Below are 19,369 nucleotides of genomic sequence, written 5' to 3'. Positions count from 1 at the left end.
CCAACTCAAAAAAAAAAAAAAAAGAAAGAAAATCTTTGTGACTGAGTTAGGCAACGATTTAAAACAAAAATAGGACACAAAAAAACCAAAATATAAAAGAAAAAAATAAGTTAGATTTCATCAAAACTAGAAACACTTATTCTTTAAATGAGTTGATTTTCTGTTAAGAAAATGAAAAGCAAGCCACAGAAAATATCTTCCAAATGTATATCTAAAAAAAGATTTGTACAATTCAATAGTAAGACAGATAGCTCAATTTAAAAAAAAACAAGTGTTTTAAATAAACACTTTGTCAAGAAGTTGTACAAATAGCCAGTAAGCTCAAACAAATGCTCATTATTGCTACTCCTTAGGGAAATGCAAATCAATATCACAATGAAATACCACTTCATACCTAGTAGAATGGCTAAAATGGAAAAGAGCAACAGTACCAAGTGGTGGTGGAAGTACAACACCTGGAGCTCTTATGTATTGCTGGTGGAAGTACAGAGTTTGGAAAACAGTTTGGCAGTTTCTTACAAGTTAAATACATACTTACCATATGACCCAGCAATTCCATTCTTCCACATTTACCCAAGAAAAATGAAAAGGTGTGTCCATACAGAGACTTGTACTTGAATGTTCATGGCAGCTTTATCCACAGTAGTGCCAAAATGGATATAACCCAGGTGGCCTTCATCTGCCTAGGCTAGTCTCAAACTGCTGGGCTCATGCAATCCTCCTGCCTTCCAAGCTGGGATTACAGGTGTGAGCCTCCGCACCTGGCCTAATTGCACACTTTAAATTGGTGACGTTTACTATTTACAAATTGCACCTCAATATTATTATTATTATTACTATTATTAAGATGAGGTCTCATTATGTTACCCAAGTTGGTCTCAAACTCCTGGGCTCAAGCAATCCTCCCATCTTGGCCTCTATAGTGCTACGATTAGAGGCATGTGCCCGGCCAGTAAAGCTGATTTTTAAAAAGTTATGAGGTTTGTTTGTTTTTTTAACCAGTGATTTATGCGGGATTAGAAAGCAGATTCAGATTAGTTTAGATCTGAGTTTATTATAGGCACTAAAATAATTTTGAAATGATAATCAGTTTTACTGAATTGAGTTGCAAAGAGCTTATTAGTTGTCAGTGTTAGGTCAAATTTAGTGAAATGTTTTTATTATTAATGAAATGGAAAGAATATTCAAGTTTTATTGAAGAAGTTGCTAGGTCAGAAAATGAAATTCTTAAGTAATTCAAGAAGAAAACTTGGGGGTTGAGTTTGAGCACCACTCCCCCCCATAAATCTTTGGTTCTTATACTATTGACCATCGATTTCTATAAATAATTACTTACTTTTGCCTCCGATACACCACTTTTATAGTTTTTCTCCTCTGATTGTACCTTTTCATTTTTTATTAGCTCCTCTTTTTGTTTTGTAAGACTGGTCCCTTCTGGGTTCTATAATTAGTCTTTTTCTTAGTCAGCCTGCATTCCATGGTGGTCTTTTCCATTCCCTGTATCCTCAGGATGTTGGCATCTCTATAGCTTCATGTGCTTATTTGGCTTGTGAATGTGCTTACCTGGATATCCTGTAGACACTTCAAACTGAACAGTCTGTACTCATTACTTTTAGTTCTGTACTCATTACCTTTTCCTCCATGTTTGCTCTGCTCTGCAGTCACTCTTCCAAGCATAGAAGATAGACTCCCAAGCATAGAGGATATGCCTTTGTCCTTGGCTTCTTGTTCTCCTTTATTTTTTTGACCTCACAGGTCATCAACCCTGTTGCTTCTAAGAACATAGAGCATCACCAAGCCTCTCTTTGTCTATACCACAGCCAGTGTCTAGCTACTTTTTCAGTAACCTCTTGTCTCTCAGTCATGGGTCTGTCCCCCTCTGCAGGCTCTTTCATATTGCTCCCAGAGTTACTGGTTAGAAAACATCTCTGCTTTTTTGTTGCTTAAAGTCTAAAATTAAGTCATATTTCTTTAGAATTTCAAATTAAGTATTTCTGAGTTCCATTCTTATTATGGTAAGAAGAATATCTTCCCCCCCCCAGGGGTTCTTTTTGATACATCATTAATCTTGGTTAAGAGTGTGGGCTCTGGAATCACATTGCCTGGCTCCTGCAGTTATCACCTGGGTAACTGTAGGCAAGCTATTTTAGATCTGTGCCTCTGTTTCCTAATCTATAAAATAGAGATAAGAATACCCTTATCTCATATGGTTGGTATGTAGAGTTAAGGGAGATAAACAGATGAAGCATTTCATATGGTTCCTGACGTATATTAGGTTCTCAATAAAGGTGGATTCTTGTTATCATCAACCTTGAGAGAAAATGAGTAATTTCATTATTTTGGATTGTTGCTATGGTTGTTTCTACATGAGATTTCTCTGGAAAACCAGTTAGTTCCTAAAGTATACTCATGCCATCTTCCTCACTTTCTGTGGCTTGGCACATGCCATATCATAACCTGGCAATACAGCAGCCCTGTTTGCACATACAGCCATACCCCCCAAAGCTCTCCAAGTCTCAGCCAGTCCTCCTGTTCCTCATTCTTCAAGTCTTGCTCTTCAAGAGCAGCTGGAGTCCTTCCTTTTCTCAGTGCATCTCCACTTTACATCAGAGGTCACTGAAGAGCACTTTAAGTACAGTAAGTCCTCACTTAATGTTGTCGATAGGTTGTTTAAGCAAAACAATGTATAATGAAACCGGTTTTGCCGCAGGCTAATTGATAAGAACAAGAGTTAAGTTCCTATGGCATATTTCTGGTCACAAAGATCACCAAACTTCTCCATATTTTGTTGTTTTTTTTTTGATTTGGAGTCTCACTCTGTTGCCCAGGCTGGAGTACTGGGCACACTCACCCACCCGGCTCTGGTGATCCTTTTTCCTTAGCCTTCCAAGTAGCCGGAACTACAGACATGCACTGGCTAATTTTTTTTTTTTTTAATTGTAGAGATGAGGTCTTGCCAATTTGCCTGGGCTTGTCTTGAACCTGCAGCAATCCACTTGCCTCGGCCTCCCAAAGTGCTGGGATTACAGGCTGAGCCCCCAAGCCCAGCCAAGACTCAAATACTTCTAATATAAACACTGAAAGAAATGTGAGCTATATATACATTTAAGAAAGATTAATAAAAGCAAGTAAGATAAATACAGTTTTTTACCCAGTTATTTCAGTCCAGGGATGAAAGTAGCCAGGGCTTAGGACACAAGGTAGGAACTGACCCTGGATAGAAGGTCATTCCTCCACAGGGCACACTCACACACACTAACCCTTACTCAGACTGGGACACTCAGTCATGCCGATTAACCTCAGAGTGCACATATTTGAGATGTGGGAGAAAACCACAGTGTCCAGAGAAAAATCTATAGGAACATGGGGAGAATGTACAAACTCCACACATTGGTCCCTAATGAGAATCCATTTTTTTCCTGTCAAAATCATAATGAAGTGGTGTGAATGAAATTGACATTGTTTGAGGACCTGCTGTAACTTGTCGTTCAGTAGCAAGACTCATACTCTTGGCAGGGTGCAGTGGTTCATGTCTGTAATCCCAGCACTTTGGGAGGCCAAGCTGGGAGGAATGCTTGAGCCAGAAGTTTGAGATAAGTGTGGGCAACATAGCAAGACACCTGTCTCTAATAAACAAACAAACAAATATTGATGCTTTTAACCACTACTTGGTACTGTACAGAATCAGTTATCCTAGGTTGGCCCCAGGTAGTCTTTTTTTTCAAATTAGAGACAGAATCTCATTATTTTGCCCATACTGGTCTCAAACTCCTGTCTTCAAGAGATTCTGTTGACTTTGCCTCCCAAAGTGCTGGGATTACGGGTGTGAACTACTGTGCCCAGCCCCAGGTTGATCTTTCTAAACACTTTCATCACTTCTTCTTTTTTTTTTTTTAATGTGGTACTTTCGCCTGTGCTGTTCTTTCTTCCTGTGATACTACTGTTTCCTTTTTTTCTGCCTTTGCAAATACGTACTCATTCTTAAGTAATCAGCCCCATTGTCTCTGCTGTAAGGAATTCTCTGTGCTCCCAGGCAAAGCTACCTCTCCTTCCTCTGCCCACACACCTTGTTTAGTCCTCTCTCATGGCACTTGCCACACTGTATTTTCCTTCTCCCACATGGATCAAGCTCATCAGGTTAAGAAAAGACCCTTGTAACTTTAGCTTTTAGCACACAGCCTTGCACATAGCAAATACACAAGAGATGTGAAATGAATGAAATATGAATGATGCAGAGGAACCTAAAGATGTGGGTAGTCAGGGAATTACAGAGTGAAATGCAGCATAAAGTTTTAGCACATGATTTTAGACACAGAAAATTGATATTTGGGGATGGAGAAACAGCAGAAAAATGAAGTCATTTAAAATGTAAGTTTATGGGACAGGGTGGAAGTGCACACTAGGCCAGAAGTTGAGCAGAGGTGAGTGCTTTTCATACTTTTTGACTAAGATCCCTCCAGTGGTAGAAGACAATGGACATGTAACCCCTTGGGCTGGGAACAGAGCCAGCATTTCTCCCTTATGTACAACATATCTGTGAGCATTTTCAACATCACCATGTTTTAGCTTTAGAAATTCATGCAACTGTTGCATTCTATGTTATTACCTATGAGTTTGTTTTCACATGAAGATACTTTCTTTGCACTTGCTCATCCTCCAGTAAAATAGATGCTGCAGGGACATGTGTCTTGTATCCTCTGGCTTCTAGTACATTTTGGCATGTTCCAATGCCCAAATGTGGGATTACAGTCTATTATGGCAGCGTAGTAGCTTTCTGTGATTTGGGGGATTGCCTCCTCAGGAGTATTATATCATGGGACTGAGGAGAGTGAGCTCATTATGTTCTGACTAACGAGGGTGTTTCTGGAAGGTTGCAGTCATTTGGAGGCACCTCATTACCAGATTGCTGGGGACTGGCTGGAGAGAGTTCACAGAAGACCCTCAGAAATGATTAAGGGACTGCAGGGGCTGACTGATGAAGAAAGTGTAAATGAAAACCATATAACTTGGCTGAACCAAGATAGTAGAAATATACAACTGTATAAATATCCCAAGAGTATGAACTTGATGGGGGAGGGTAGTCTTTTGTGGTTGGATTTTGGGTTGGGGAGAATAAACCTAGGGTGAAATTAAGTCATGATAAATATAATCTAATAATCCAAAGTATTTGATGGTGTACTTTATTTCTTGGAGTCTCCTTAGATAGGTCACTCTAATCTAATTAGCCTTTTGCTAATTGAATGATTTTTTTTTTTTTAAAGATGTTTCCTATGCTGGAGTGTGGTTGCTCACTGCAACCTTGAACTCCTCGATTTAAGGTATCTTCCCATCTCTGCCTCCTCAGTATCTGGGACTAAAGGCACACACTACCAATCCTAGCTTATTATTATTATTTTTTTGGTCGAGATAGAACTCTTTATGTTTCTTTTGTGGCAGGGTGCAGGGGTGTGTGTGGAGGGGAGGAGTCTCACTCTTTTGCCCAAACTGGAGTGAAGTGGCACGATCATGGCTCACTCTGTCCCCCAGGCTGGAGTGCAGTGGTGTAATCACTTAGCACAGTCTTGATCTCCTTGGCTCAGGTGATCCTTCCGCCTCAGCCTCCCAGGTAGCTGAGACTGGAAGCATGCGCCACCATACCTGGCTGATTTTTTGATTCTTTGTAGAGATGAGTTCTTGCTATGTTGCCAAGACTGGTCTTCCTGCCTCAGCCCCCTCCCAAAGTGATGGTATTATAGGCATGAGATACCACGCCCAGCCACTTTTTGGAATAGTATCTCTAAAAGTGGACACTAAGTTAATAACATGTAGTATAATAATTTTAGGATACAGTATTTGATCCCTGAAGTACTGGTTTTAGGAAATACTAACCTTGATGAAATATAAGCATGAGTGTATGAAATATGTACTTGGGGAAATGTGTAAAATTCCTGATTATGGTATGAGAAGCATAAAGCTTTTAAATAAGAGTTGAAATATTTGCATAATTTTGCTAGTTTATTTTTCTTTTTGATACAAGGTCTTGCTCTATTACCAAGACTGGAGTGCAGTGACATGGTCGTGGCTTACCACAGTCTCCACCTTCTGGGCTTAGGCAATCCTTCTGCCTCAGCCTCCCTAGTAGTTGGGACTATCGGCCACCATACACGACTAATTTTTCATTTTTTGTAGAAACAAAGTCTCGCTATGTTGCCTAGGCTGGTTTCGAACTCCTGGGCTCAAGTGATCCTCTTGTTTTGGCCTCCCAAAGTGCTAGCATTACAGGCATCAGCCACCATGCCCAACCTAATTTTGTTAGTTTTATAGCTCCTTTCCTAAGAGGGGATAGTGAAATAGGAAGGAAATGATTTTTATGCCTTTGATTTATAAAAATGTGTCCATTTATATAAGGCAGTTAGGTAGCTTTAAGATTAAGACCTCTATACTAGGGGTTGTTACATACTTTTTCTGTAAAGGGTCAGAAAGTCAAGTTTTGTGGACCCTACAACTCTGCCACAGCAGCTCAGTTCTGTAGCAGTGCCAAAGCAGCAAAAGACAATATATAAATGAATGAACTTGGCAGTTTTTATTCTGTTTTTATAGAAACAAGTGACTTCTGGATTTGGCCTGCAGGCTGGAGTTTGCTGACTTGTGGTCCTGAAAGCGTGGTCTGTAAGACTAGCAACGCCGACATTATCTGTGAGCCTGTTAAAGACACAGAATATTGGATCTCTTCTCAGGCTGGCTGCTCTAGAGTCTAGATAGACCTTGTTTCTCAAACTTCAGCATGCATAGGACTCACTGGGAATCTTACAGAAGTGCAGATTCTGAGATAGTAGGGCTGGACACCCTGCTAGCCACGAGGGGGAAAGATGAATACGAACCAGAGTCTGCAGAAAGCCCACAGTCTGTTCGGAGACAACAAATTTTAGTACAGACTAATACATGCTGTAGTAGAGGTGACTTCAACATAGAAGTATCACAAAGGAGTGATTGATTCTGACTGGTATGGGTAGAGTCCTCAGAGAGGCCTTGAAACTAGACTATAGTAGAGGGAGTGCTTGAGTTGAATCTTGAAGCTCACAGAGGCACTGAAGCATCAGGTTAAGCAGGTAGTTCATGGTAGGGACAGTCAAGGTTATGTTAGAATTAGGAGTTATTTGACTTAATAACTAATTGCTGATCACAGGGTTGGAGACCCACTCAGATCATAATGAATAGAAAAGAATGTTCAGTGCTTTCTGTTTTCTTAATTTCTTTTTTTATACCATGTCCTAAAATAGATGTTTTCCAGAAATAGAAACTTTTTATATGTCTTTGTTTCATTAAGAATAAAAATTATAGGTAGAAGATAAAAGCTTCTTACAATTTCATAAAGCGAAAGATGACCACTATTAATATCATTGTTTTTCTTTTCAATCTTCTTTATATAATGTTATAGTTCTAAAGTTGAGCTTGTGCTGTATAAGCAGTTCTATGCCTGCTTTTTCATTTAACATTTTATTTGTGAGCATTTCCCTATTTTAAAATCCTTGCATAACATTCTGTGGTAGGGATCTCTTGTCATTCATGTATATATTCTCTTGTTTGTGAATCCTTTAAACTCATTCCGGTTGCTAGTTGACCCAGGTTTTTGGCTTATGTACTTGACAAGTCTATTGCCACATTTTAAAATAAAAACATATACCTATTTATTTTTAATTCTAAAAGTTTGCCACCTTACTTGATTTGTTGGCCTTCTCTCATTCTGTTTTTCTGTTCCTGTTAGCATCTTGTGTTTTCTTCCTTGGTTTTCCATAGTAGAGAGACAGTAGAGGAGTCATTGAAAGCATGAATTCCGGGCCCAGGTTGTCTGGGTTTGACTCAGCTCTACTATTCATCGTGTGTTGTCTTGCAAAAGTACCTAACTTAACCTTTCTATGTCCCAGTTTCCTCATCTGTAAAATAGGTATACTTGTACCTGTGTATTAGGGTTGTGAGTTTATGCATATGAAGCGCTGAGAACACTTTCTTCCACATGATAAGGCTGGCTCTTCATTTACTGATGAATAGTCTTTTCTCACTGTTTTACGGTGGCTGTTTGTGTATGCCATAAACCCCCTTTCTGCTATGTTTTTGGTTAATGAATGTCTTTGAGAGTAGCAAATTGACTTTACTAGGCTTTATTTAGTAACTTTATTTTCTGCTACTTGTAGTAGCAGATTTTACTTTTAAATATAAACTCAGCTTTGTTTAATCATGTCTTGGAAATGCATACATGGGCATGAGGGAGCAGACTGCATAGGCTGACAGACTGGATTTTAAAGCTCTTTGGTGGGCCGGGCATGGTGGCTCACGCCTGTAATCTCGGTACTTTGGGAACTGAGGTGTATCACTTAAGGCTAGGAGTTTGAGGCCATCCTAGGCAACAGAGTGAGACCCTGTATCTAAAAAAAGAAAATAATAATAATAAAGCTCTGGTGGTTTTTCCTTTCCAACGAAATCTTGTCATGATGCCTTTTCATGGCATATGTGGCCCTCCTATACTTTCCTCTCATTTCTCTTGGTGGTTGTTGCAGATCCTGTGCTCCAGCTCCATTAGACTGAAATGGGATGTGGTTGTGCTGAAGCCCACTCTTTAACGGAGGTGCTGGAGCTTCCTTCTGGGGAGTGATGTAGCTACAGACAGTGGGGTTGCTGGTAGGCTTTTCTTGTGGAGTTGGAGAATGGCTGCAGGAAATGGTGTTATTTTAGTTGGGATGCTATGTTGGGGTTATTTTTAGTGCCCCAGGTTTTCCACTGCCTGTTCTACCTCCTCTTCATTGTTTTCTGGGGAAACACTTTTAGAAATAAAAATGGGTTCCTCTGACCCTATTTTCTTTTTAGGGTAGGATCCTGGGACACCAGAACAGATGCATCTCTTGGCAGTTGATTGTGCCCTGCACTAGAGAGAAGTCTGGGAATCCTATCTTCTCTACCCAGGAGGTCATCCAGTTCATCCCAGAAACACCAGCCCTCTGTTTACTGTGACACATCCTCAGAGACGGTCTGATGGACAGACCCTTCCTGTTGACCTTGTGGCTTTTTTCTTTCATGTGGAAGTTGGAAGACAAGGTGAAAGAGGCCAGAAGTTACCTGCTTTGGTGAATAGGAGTGCTGCACTTGTTTCTCAGAACATGGGCCCTCGCTTGAAGGTAAGTAATAGATTGACTTAGACTCAGTCACTGGGATTCAGAACATGGATCCAATGACTAGTTCCTAAACCTTTTCAGCAAGGGATAGCTGTTGAAGTTCACAGTTGCTTTGAGAATTGACTTTGCCCCTACCAGAGCCATATTAAATATGAATGAAGCGACCCATTCTCCATTTTTGGGAAATGACATTTTCACGACTGATCTTCAATATTGGGGCTAAAATTTTTTTGATACTTAATTACAAATCTTTATACTCCAAAAAAAGCAAAGTGTTTTAGAATATGTATATCAATCAACTTCCTAACAGTCCATTGAGATAGGTATTTCAAGTATTTACCCCCTTTTTAGTTAATGTGAGCCCAAGTGCTATAGTATGAAGCAACTAGACCAGGATGCATCAGCAAGTGATATTGTTGCAGTAGATAATGGTACTGCATTCCACTTTTCTTTGTCATGCTTTATTTTTATTTCAAAAAGTTTTTTAAAAGAGCCGTAAGAATTTTATCTTTCTAATTTTCACCTCACTGTGAGATTCCTCACAGTAAGACTGCATGTTTTTCATACTTTCTTTTATCTGTTTTCCTAAACCTTTTTTCTTCCCAAATACTTCACTATCACAATGGCTTTCTTCTTTTTCATAATTCAGGATTGTCTGAGGTTAAGAGTATTGGGCTCCAAAGTTAGAGTGTCAGCTCAGTCATTTAACCAGCTGTGAGATGTCAGCAACTTTAAACCCAGCTTTTTTTTTTTTAATCTGTAAAATGAGTAGCATTTATGTCACCAAGCTGTGGTGACAGTTAACTTAGGCTAACATATGTAAAGCACTTAGGCAGTGTTTGCTTGTGATAGCAGCTCCAGAAGGGAGTGGAGAGGTTTACTGCTGTTATTCTACTAGTGTGAAATATCATAATTTGCTAAAATGTGTAAGGGTAAGGATACTAAAAAGATGAACTTGAAAACAAAATACTCAGGTCACAGTTGTATGGAATAGTATGATGGAGACTTACATATTTGTTTGTGCTTGAATTAGGCTCAGGAAAGTTTCCAGAATAATTTCATGCAAGAGAAGTGTGAATAGCAAAAAGTAGAGGATGCTGTAGAAAGATACCAGGCATGAGAACCCATGACCCAGTGGTGGGAATTTGATACATACGAGGGGGGATCCAAAAAAACTTAGAATTATCTTTTGGAGGGTAGACCCCCATGCTAGGTCAGTGTTCTAGGAACCCATCAGCATCAATGTACCAGCTAGTGTTGTTGCAAGGGGCTGCGTTTGGCTTCAGTGAATGTTTTTTTGGAGATTTCTTCCTGATGGGTTTTTTATGAGCCCACCTGCCCAGGCATGCTGAGTATTCAGCAGTTTTTGACCAAAAATGGTATGACCCCTGTGTCCTGTCTCCGTATTCACCCTATCTTGCCCCAAGCAACTTATTTTGTTTTCCCAGATAAAAAAAATCCTTAGAGGGAAATGTTTTGTTGATGTGGAAAAGGTGAAACAAAACATTAGAAACACTAAAAGGCATCAAAATCGACAAATCCAGAAACTGTTTTGAGTGATGGAAAAGGCATCTCGGTAAGTGTTTTGCATCAAACAGAGAATACTTTGAAGGTGACTGAAACTTAAACATGGAAGAATAATTGCACAATTTTTTTTTTTTGAGTCGGAGTCTCACTCTGTCGCCCAGACTGGAGTGCAGTGGCTGCTCCCGGCCACTGCAGCCTCGACCTGCTGGGCTCCGGCGATCCTTCCACCTCAGCCTTCCAAGTAGCTAGAACTACAGGCGTGCGCTACCACGCCTGGCTAATTTTTGATTTTTATTGTAGAGATGAGGTCTCGCCAAGTTGGCCAGGCGAGTCTCGAACCCGCGGTCTCAAGCAATCCACTCACCTCAGCCTCCCAAAGCGTGGGATTACAGACTGAGCCACTGGCTATTGCACAGTTTTTTATAAATAAATTCTGAGGTTTTTTGGGTGCCCCCCCATACTTGTTGAACTGAATTAAATTGGCAACTTTTAGGTCAGAAGAGTTGTTAATCTCTGGTGCAAGTGAATATTCTGCTACACTTGATCTTAGCCAAAAGGTTGAGAAGCGATGAATATACTGCTAATTAGAGAAGTCTTTTAAAACTGCCTATCTTCCCCTCCCACTATGAGAACTTTTCTGTCCTCTCAATAAATCTTGCTTTCTAAAAAAAAAAAAAGAAAGAAAGAAAGCAAAAACAAAATAAAACTGTGCCTATCTGATCCTTAGGCATTCTGAACAAAGAACAAACATTGTGTGTGTGTGTGTGTATGTATGTGTGTGTATCTCTGTCTCTGTCTCTCCCTTTCTCTCTCTCTCTCTCTTTTACCCAGGCTGGAGTGCAGTGGCATGATCACAGGTCACTGCAGCCTCCAATTCCTGGGCTCAGGTGATCCTCCTGCCTCAGCCTCCTGGAGAGCTGGGACTACAGACATGCATCACCATGCCTGGCCAGTTTTTTGTAGAAATGAAGACTTGCTGTGTTGCCCCATGTGGTCTCCTTCCTCGACCTCCCTAAGTGCTAGGATTACAGGCATGAGACACTGAGTCTGGCTTAACTCTTTATTATAAAAAGTTTCAGGCATAAATTTAGAACAGTATAAAGAACTCCCATGCTGGCTGAGATTTTAGGAATAGCAACAAAAGCCATGCCTTTTGTAATTCCAATGCATTTTTCATTGAAGAAAGTGGGAGCCAGTAGAGGGTTGCTACTGGCCCCAGGCAAATGAGTGGTAATACTGGTACTACCATTGATGATAATTATAATAATCATTAAAACTTTGCGAACTCACTGTGTGCCAGACACTACTCTAGGCTGTTTACATGTGTTAACTCATTTAATACAGGACCCCATGAGGTACATATGGGTGTTGTCCCCATTGGACAGAGAAGGAAACTGGCACCCTATAGAAAGATGAGATGACTTGTTTGAGGTCACATTGTGAGTGGCAGAGCATGGATTTGAGCCCAGGTAATCTAACTCTAGAGTCTGTGTTCTCATCCACTCTATGGTATTATTATTCTACTATGTGATTGCAGGGGCCTGATGACTATGGAGAGTTACATTGAGTCATAGCATACTAAAGAGATGGTGCCATAGGAATTATTAAATCTCAGTTCTTGTCACAGCAATGAGAATTCTGAAGGCTAGATGGGTAATGCAGTTACTTGTAGCCCTGGGGCTGGCGACACTTACCATGTGTCAGCTGCCTCTTATAGAAAAGGTGGTTGTAGTTGTTGGAGATAGTAGATGGGAATTTTTCCAGCTCTCGTGACAAGCCACAGATTTGGCACTGCTCTTATTCTTCCAAGGAGCAATAGAATTGAGATCACAAGTCTGTCACTCAGCTGCACACACTTAATTTTGTGCTAAGCATGGTAGCTTTCCTGAGGACCAGAAGTTTCATATCTGAGATCAGGATGGCATCCAGCTGAGGAAGTATGTAAACCAGTAAAACTGCCAGTTTTGACACTACCAAGGCATGAAGTACATCATGTAAGATGCAAACAGAGACTTTTTGAGAGATGATAGCAGCTTTTCAGCATAGGATCCCAGGAGACGAGATGTTTATTTGGAGGAGAGGCTCAGTAGTTGTGGTCCCAAGTTTTGGGCTAGTATATTGTCCACGATAGACTCTTTTGATAACACCTCAATTCACATTTGTTGACAATTCTTTAAGTAGGGATTTCTATGAATCTTTAGACAGTTACTCCTTAAATTACCTACTCTCTGTGGGTTTCACTAGGTATATTGTTAACAAAGGAACTATTAGGCCATCTTTTCCCTTTCTTTATCTTAAAAATTTTTAGCACAATTAGACACAAAAGTACACCCCCAAAATAAAAAAGTTGTTGTGGTCCCTCCCAGATCTGAACCTAGAGATTTTTATCTGTCTTTAATATTCTAGTGCTGATAAAAGGCGCTGGGTTGAGATAATATTGATAACCTTAGTGTATATATTTACTTGAAAAGACAGTAAATTGAGTGCATTGTAGAATGGAGAGCATATACAGTCTGTACTAAGGTCAGCTCAGTGACATGGTAGGAATGACAGTGTACATTGCATTTTTCCTTGGCGTTGCCTTTAGTGGCTCAAGATGATGAAATGTATAGTGAAGACTGAATTCTTATTCGGGAAACAAGTTTAACAACAGTGAAAATTTCCTCTCCAACTCTAGCCTTGGCAGATGTCACTTAGAACGAGCAGTACAGTCTCCTTTTGTCCCCTCCTCGGCCTTTCTGCTGCATTCATCTTCCAGAGGGCTCTTAGTTTGTCTGATTGGTAACAGCATAAATGACTTCTCCTACTTATCCCCTGCTTATTATTGGGATGACCCAGAGTTCATTTTAATTACATAATGCCAACGTGATGATAATGATACTTGCTATTTTAAAAAAAATTGACATTCTATATAGTTATTTCTATTTAGCTGAATTGCTTCCTGAAGGCAAATATAAGGGGGAAATGATTCCATTATCCTCTTTGCGTGTGTTAATTAGCACCGCTTTGCATGGGGGAGGGAAGCTGTCTTGGGAACCCTGGATCTAGGAAGATGAAAGCCATATTACTGTATTTCATAATTAGCAAGAAAGCTAGTGGCTGTTTGTGGTATTTCTGGGGTGGTTGGTGGGCTGGAAATCTTCAGGGGGATTGTACAGTCTCTCTTTGTTTCTCTGAACTATGTCATAGGGCACCTGTCAAGCTAGAAAGAGGGGACAGGAGTAGTAAAGCTGTGGACTACAGAGAGATAGCTGGCTCAAGCCACGTGTTCTACTTTGTCTCACTCTGAGGTGGCTGATGGCTGTAAGGAAGAGCTGGGAGAAAAAACTAACCAAGTTTTCTTTTGCAGTTGCAGCTGTGATCCTCGGCTGTCTGTTGGCATTGAGGGGACCTGATGTTTTACGTTATTGGTACGTTCTAGGAAGAGCTCTCTTTGTCGTCCTTTTGTTAGGGCTGCTTAGGTCCTTTTTGCTGCCCTGTCTTTTCCTTTTCCCCTTGAAAACGGGGCTAGAGATATTTCCATTTGTGCCAGTGTACCTTCACAGAGTTGGCATGGAATTCACTCATTGAGCAGTTACAGTCAATGCCAGACACTGTTTACTGTGGAGTCTAAAGTTGAATAAGGCAAAAGGTCTGCCTTCAAGGAATAGAGTTCATAGTGTAATGGGAGATGGTCAAGGAGGAGAAAAGTTATAATGGATGAATGTATAGCAGTTAGAAGGAGCCCAGGAGAGGGAACCGCTGACTCTACTGGGGACAGGGAAGGCTTTTGCCACGTGGACAAGGGAGGAGAAGGCCCCCAAATGCACATTCTTTTTGCTGCTTCTGTGGGGGTCTAGCACATGCAGGAAGGTGCAGGGCAGGGAGAACATATGTATGTAGCTCATGCAGAGCAAAAATCTGTAGATGATGGGTGTGGCATTATTCCAGTAGAACTTTATTTCCTCTAACAGGCAACTGGTGGGATTTGGTCTGAGGGTTGTAGTTGCTGGCCCCTGGTGTGGAAGTTCCTGCCTTCATCCAAAGAGATAGTGATCCAATACAGTGTTTCTTTGGTAGACTTGCAATCTCATTAGGAAATAGTAAGGCTGTAGACTAGAGAGAAGTGGTTGGCTCAAACTGTATGGTCTACTTTGTCTCACTTTGAGATGGCTATAAGGAATAATTATTTTTTTTAAGAGACAAGATCTGGCTCTGTCACCCAGCCTGGAGTGCAGTGGTGCAATCATAGCTCAAAACTCCTGGGCTCAAGCAACCTCCTGCCTCAGCCTCTGGAGTAGCTGGGAGTATAGGCATGAGCCACCGTGCCTGGCTGTTAAAATTTTTTGTAGAGACTGAATCTGCTGGTCTTGAACTCTTGGCCTCCAGCTATCTTCCTGCCTTGGCCTCCCAAAGCACTGGGATTATAAGCATGAGCTACCACGCCTGGCAGCTTCCTTTAACTCTTGAGAGATGGCTAGCCTGTTCCATAATGAAAAGGTGTATAATATGTAACTGGCAGGTGTTTTATGTGTTCTCTTTTTTGCATAGGTGGAATCACAGTATCTGTGGTTGCATTCTTCTTCACAATTAAGTTCCTCTTTGAGCTTGCCGCACGTGTAGTCAGCTTCCTCCAGAATGAGGACCGTGAGCGCCGAGGGGACCGGACCATTTATGACTACGTGCGGGGAAATTACCTGGACCCCCGGTCTTGCAAAGTCTCCTGGGATTGGAAGGACCCCTATGAGGTGGGCCACAGCATGGCCTTCCGAGTGCATGTAAGGGAATGTTTCTGTCTCCGTCCCCATGGGGTTTCTGAGTCACTTGCACTCCAGTTCAGTCTCTTGGTGGTGCTGGCCGATTGTTTAATATTTCTCGTTTTTCAAGCCAGGAACTTGGGAATTGTTACTGTCTGAAGAGTCACAACTTTCTCTGTCATTTTGACTTAATAGGTACTTAGCTTTAAAGAAGTATAAAACTTACTGCTACTTTTTCAAAATAAAAAAACTATTGCTAAGAAGGATAGATCAGGGTTAACAAAGCAGGCCCACTTCTGTTTCTGTAAATACGTTTGTGTTGGAACACAGCCACAGCCATAAATCACATCGTGACTGGCTGCTCTCACACTTGAGTAGTTATGACAGTTGAGTAGTTGTGTATGGTCCCCACAGCCAAAAATATTTACTCTCTGGCACTTTACAGAAAGTTTGCCGACCCCTGCAGTGACTTCTCCACTGTAGCATGAAGCTTAGTTTGAGAGCCTGAATCCCTCCTTCCTGTGCCTGGAGCTTTAGTTCACTCAGTGCTGCCTGTTACCTTCATGTGTGGGGTAGCTTTGGTAATATAACATAAGGACTGGTAAAACCAAGAGGCAGCATGCCAAGTTTTTGGGTTTTGTTTTCTTTTTTTTGAGTCGGGGTCTTACTCTGCTGCTTAGTGTGGAGTGCAGTAGCATGTTCACTTACTGCAGCTTCAACCTCCCTTCCACCTCAGCCTCCTGAGCAGCTGGGACTACAGGTGTGTGCCACCACCCCTGGCTAGTTTTTTTTATTTTTATTTTTGTAGAAACAAGGTCTTGCTCTGTTGTCTAGGCTGGTCTTGAACTCCTGGGCTCAAGTAATCCTCCTGTCTCAGTCTCCTGAAGTGCTGGGATTATAGGTGTGAGCCACTGTTCCCAGCCAAGTGAGTCAAGTTAAATGGACGTTTTCTTGATTTAGTGGTCTTTCACCCCTGTCCTCTGAACATGTGAAGAGTTTATTCATGACTTAGTGGTTTCCTTTGGAGTGCTAAGGGAATCTGTTTCACTGTGAGCAGGACCAGAAGGATCAGGGCAGGTACTGGCATTTATAACATGGTCTCTGCCCACTACCTCCCCTCACTCTCTCTAGTTACATGGGAAGTGTTTTTTCCCTCTGCACACTAATGGGTGCTTTTCTTCTCCCCACTGCAGTTATTCTATAAGAACGGGCAGCCTTTCCCTGCGCTTCGGCCTGTGGGACTGAGAGTTCACATTTCTCATGTTGAGCTAGCGGTGGAAATTCCAGTGACCCAGGAAGTTCTTCAGGAGCCTAATTCCAATGTGGTGAAGGTGGCCTTCACTGTGCGCAAGGCTGGACGTTATGAAATCACGGTGAAGCTTGGTGGATTAAATGTGGCCTATAGTCCCTACTACAAAATTTTTCAGCCTGGTAGGTGTTTTTCTTTCCTTTCTTTCTCCCTTTGTCTCTCTCGCTTCTTCACTCCCTCCATCCCTTCTTTCCTTATTTTTTAAAAAATAATACCTTTATTGAGATTTAATTCACATGCCATACAGTTCATCCATTTCAAATATATGGTTTAATGTTTTTTAAAATTCACAGAATTGTGCAGCCATTACCACAGCCAGTTGTGGAGCATTTACATCACCCCAAAAAGAAATCCCAAATACATCCGTGGTCTTTTTCCTCAAATCCTCTAGCCCTAGGCAGCCACTAATCTACTGCCTGTGGATTTGCCTACTCAGGACATTTCCTGTAACTGTTATCATAAGATAAGTGGACTCTGTGACTAGTTTATTTTACTTAATATAATGCTCTGAAGATTCATTCATGCTTTGTAGCATGAATCTGTACTTCATTTCTTTTTGTTGACAAATGAGATTCCATTGTATGTGTGTGCCACATTTTACTAATCTATTCATCAGTTGATGGACGTTTGGGTTTCTGCTTTGGCTACTACAGGCAATGCTGCTGTGAACATTTGTGTACAAAGTTTTTGTGTGGATATATGCTTTTATTTCTCTAGGAATGTAGAATGGCTGAGTCTTCAGTCTGGTAAACTCTTAAGGGCTAGGAATGCTAGAATGACAAAAGAGAAGTCCTTTTGATCTTTGAAACCTTTTAAAGTAAAAGTACCTTGACCCTAATCCCACTCTTGCTGCCAATATGTGTTTTTCTTCTCACTGAAGAGTGCCTGCCCACTTTCTTCTGATAGCTAAAATGGAGACTATTATCTCTACTTTTCCCCCTCTCATGTCCTTTATGCCAGATAGCAAATGCTCACTGACATCAAAGTCTAAAAGTCTCACCTCTGACTCTTAGTTCTCTGTATACATGTTCAGTGTGTCAAGATCCTGTCAGCCCTGTGTGCCCTGCCTGACTTCCATTCCAGGGTATGGTTAGATGCTGGCCAGTTTGGTATCTGCAGAAACGATAGGACCTTGGGAGACTTTTGGAGTCAAACCCTAATGAGTGAACCCTTAGGAACACTTGTGTATCTTTGCTTGACTAGTGCTTAGTTTTCTTTCTCTTATAGCAGAGGAAGGCTGTGCACATAGTGGCTCTTGAGCATCTCCTCTCCATGTTGCTCCCCCTTGGAATTATCACCACCCCACTTCCTCACCACCAACAAAGAACAATTTATATCTTTATAATATGTGACAACCCTTTAAAATTTTAATTAGTTAATTTTTTAGAGATAGTATCTTACTGTGTTGTCCAGGCTGGAGTGCAGTGGCATGATCGCAGCTAACTGAAACCTGAAACTCCTGAGCGTAGGTGATCCTCCTGCCTCAGCCTCCTGAGTAGCTAGGACTATAGGCATGTGCCACTGCCCCTGGCCACCTTTTTTTAAAATTAAGTTTTTTATTTTGAGATAATTGTATATTTACATGCAGTTGTAAGAAATAACATAGAGATATATTATATCCTTTACCCAATTTTCCCCAGTGATAACATCTTTCAAAACCATAGTCTAGTATCACAACCAGATTATTGTACTGACACAGTCAAGGGACAGAACATTCTGCCACCATAAGGATCCCTCATGCTTCCCTTTTATAGCCACACTCACTTCTCCCTCACCGCCTGTTTTTTAACTCCTGGTAAAGCATGAATCTGTTCTTCATTTCTATAATTTCATCATTTGAAGACTGTTATATAAGTAGGATTGTGTAGTTAAAACCTTTTGGGAATTGATTTTTTTTGTGGAAATTCATCCGGGATTGAGTGTGTCAGTAGCTGGCTCCTTTTGTTGCTGAGTAGTACAGGTTAAGTGTACCTCATCTGAAATGGTTGGAACTGAAGTATTTGGAATTCAGATTTTTTCGAATTTTAAAAAACTTGCATTATACTTGCCAGTTTAGCATCCCTAATCTGACAATTCAAAATCTGAAAATGCCCCTGTGAGAATTTCCTTTGAGCTTCAGGTCAGTGTTGAAAATTTTCGGATTTTGGAGCATTTTGGATTTCAGACTTTTGGATTAGGGATGCCCAACCTGTATTCCATGGTGTGAACACACCACAGTTTATTTAACTGTTCACTCATTGAAGGACATCTGAGTTATTTCCATTTTTTTGCTATTACGAATAAAGTTGCTATAAACATTAATATGTAGGTTTTTGTGTGAACCTAAGTTTTCATTTTTCTGGTATAAATGCCCAAGAGTGCAATTGCTGAGATGTATGCTAGTTGCCTGCTCGGTTTCTTTTAAATTATCAAACTTTTCAGAGTGACTGTAATATTTTACATTGCATCAGCGGTATGTGATTGCATGATCCAGTTTCTTCACATTTTCAACAGCATTTAATATTGTCATTAACTGGGCTCAGTGGCTCAGCCTGTTATCCCCCGCTTTGGGAGGCTGAGGTGAGTGGATTGCCTGAGCCCATGGGTTCAAGACCCGCCTGGGCAACTTGGCAAGACCTCATCACTACAATAAATCAAAAACTAGCTGGGCG

The 19,369-nt window shown here is 40.9% G+C and overlaps 1 protein-coding gene across 3 annotated transcripts in view; it reads left to right on the top strand.

The window, feature by feature from the left end:
- AREL1 (apoptosis resistant E3 ubiquitin protein ligase 1) overlaps positions 1-19,369 on the top strand; it is a 43,978-nt gene that overhangs the window by 8,561 nt on the left and 16,048 nt on the right. Inside the window, exons 2-5 of one of the 3 annotated variants that reach the window (XM_008060184.2) lie at positions 9,058-9,149; positions 14,023-14,083; positions 15,204-15,430; positions 16,603-16,840. In XM_008060184.2, coding sequence (XP_008058375.1) covers positions 14,068-14,083; positions 15,204-15,430; positions 16,603-16,840 — 481 coding nt within the window. In that variant the 5' untranslated portion in view covers positions 9,058-9,149; positions 14,023-14,067. Of the gene's footprint in view, positions 1-8,841; positions 9,150-14,022; positions 14,084-15,203; positions 15,431-16,602; positions 16,841-19,369 lie in introns of all 3 variants that reach the window. The other 2 variants (XM_008060186.2, XM_008060183.2) reach the window with 2 other exon arrangements.

Source organism: Carlito syrichta, unplaced genomic scaffold (assembly GCF_000164805.1).
Source record: "Carlito syrichta isolate Samal-C Ts95f unplaced genomic scaffold, Tarsius_syrichta-2.0.1 Scaffold304554, whole genome shotgun sequence".
In the NCBI taxonomy this organism is placed as follows: Eukaryota; Metazoa; Chordata; class Mammalia; order Primates; family Tarsiidae; genus Carlito; species Carlito syrichta.
Note: the sequence above shows the minus strand (reverse complement) of the source record. Positions and strands in the feature narration are given on the sequence as shown.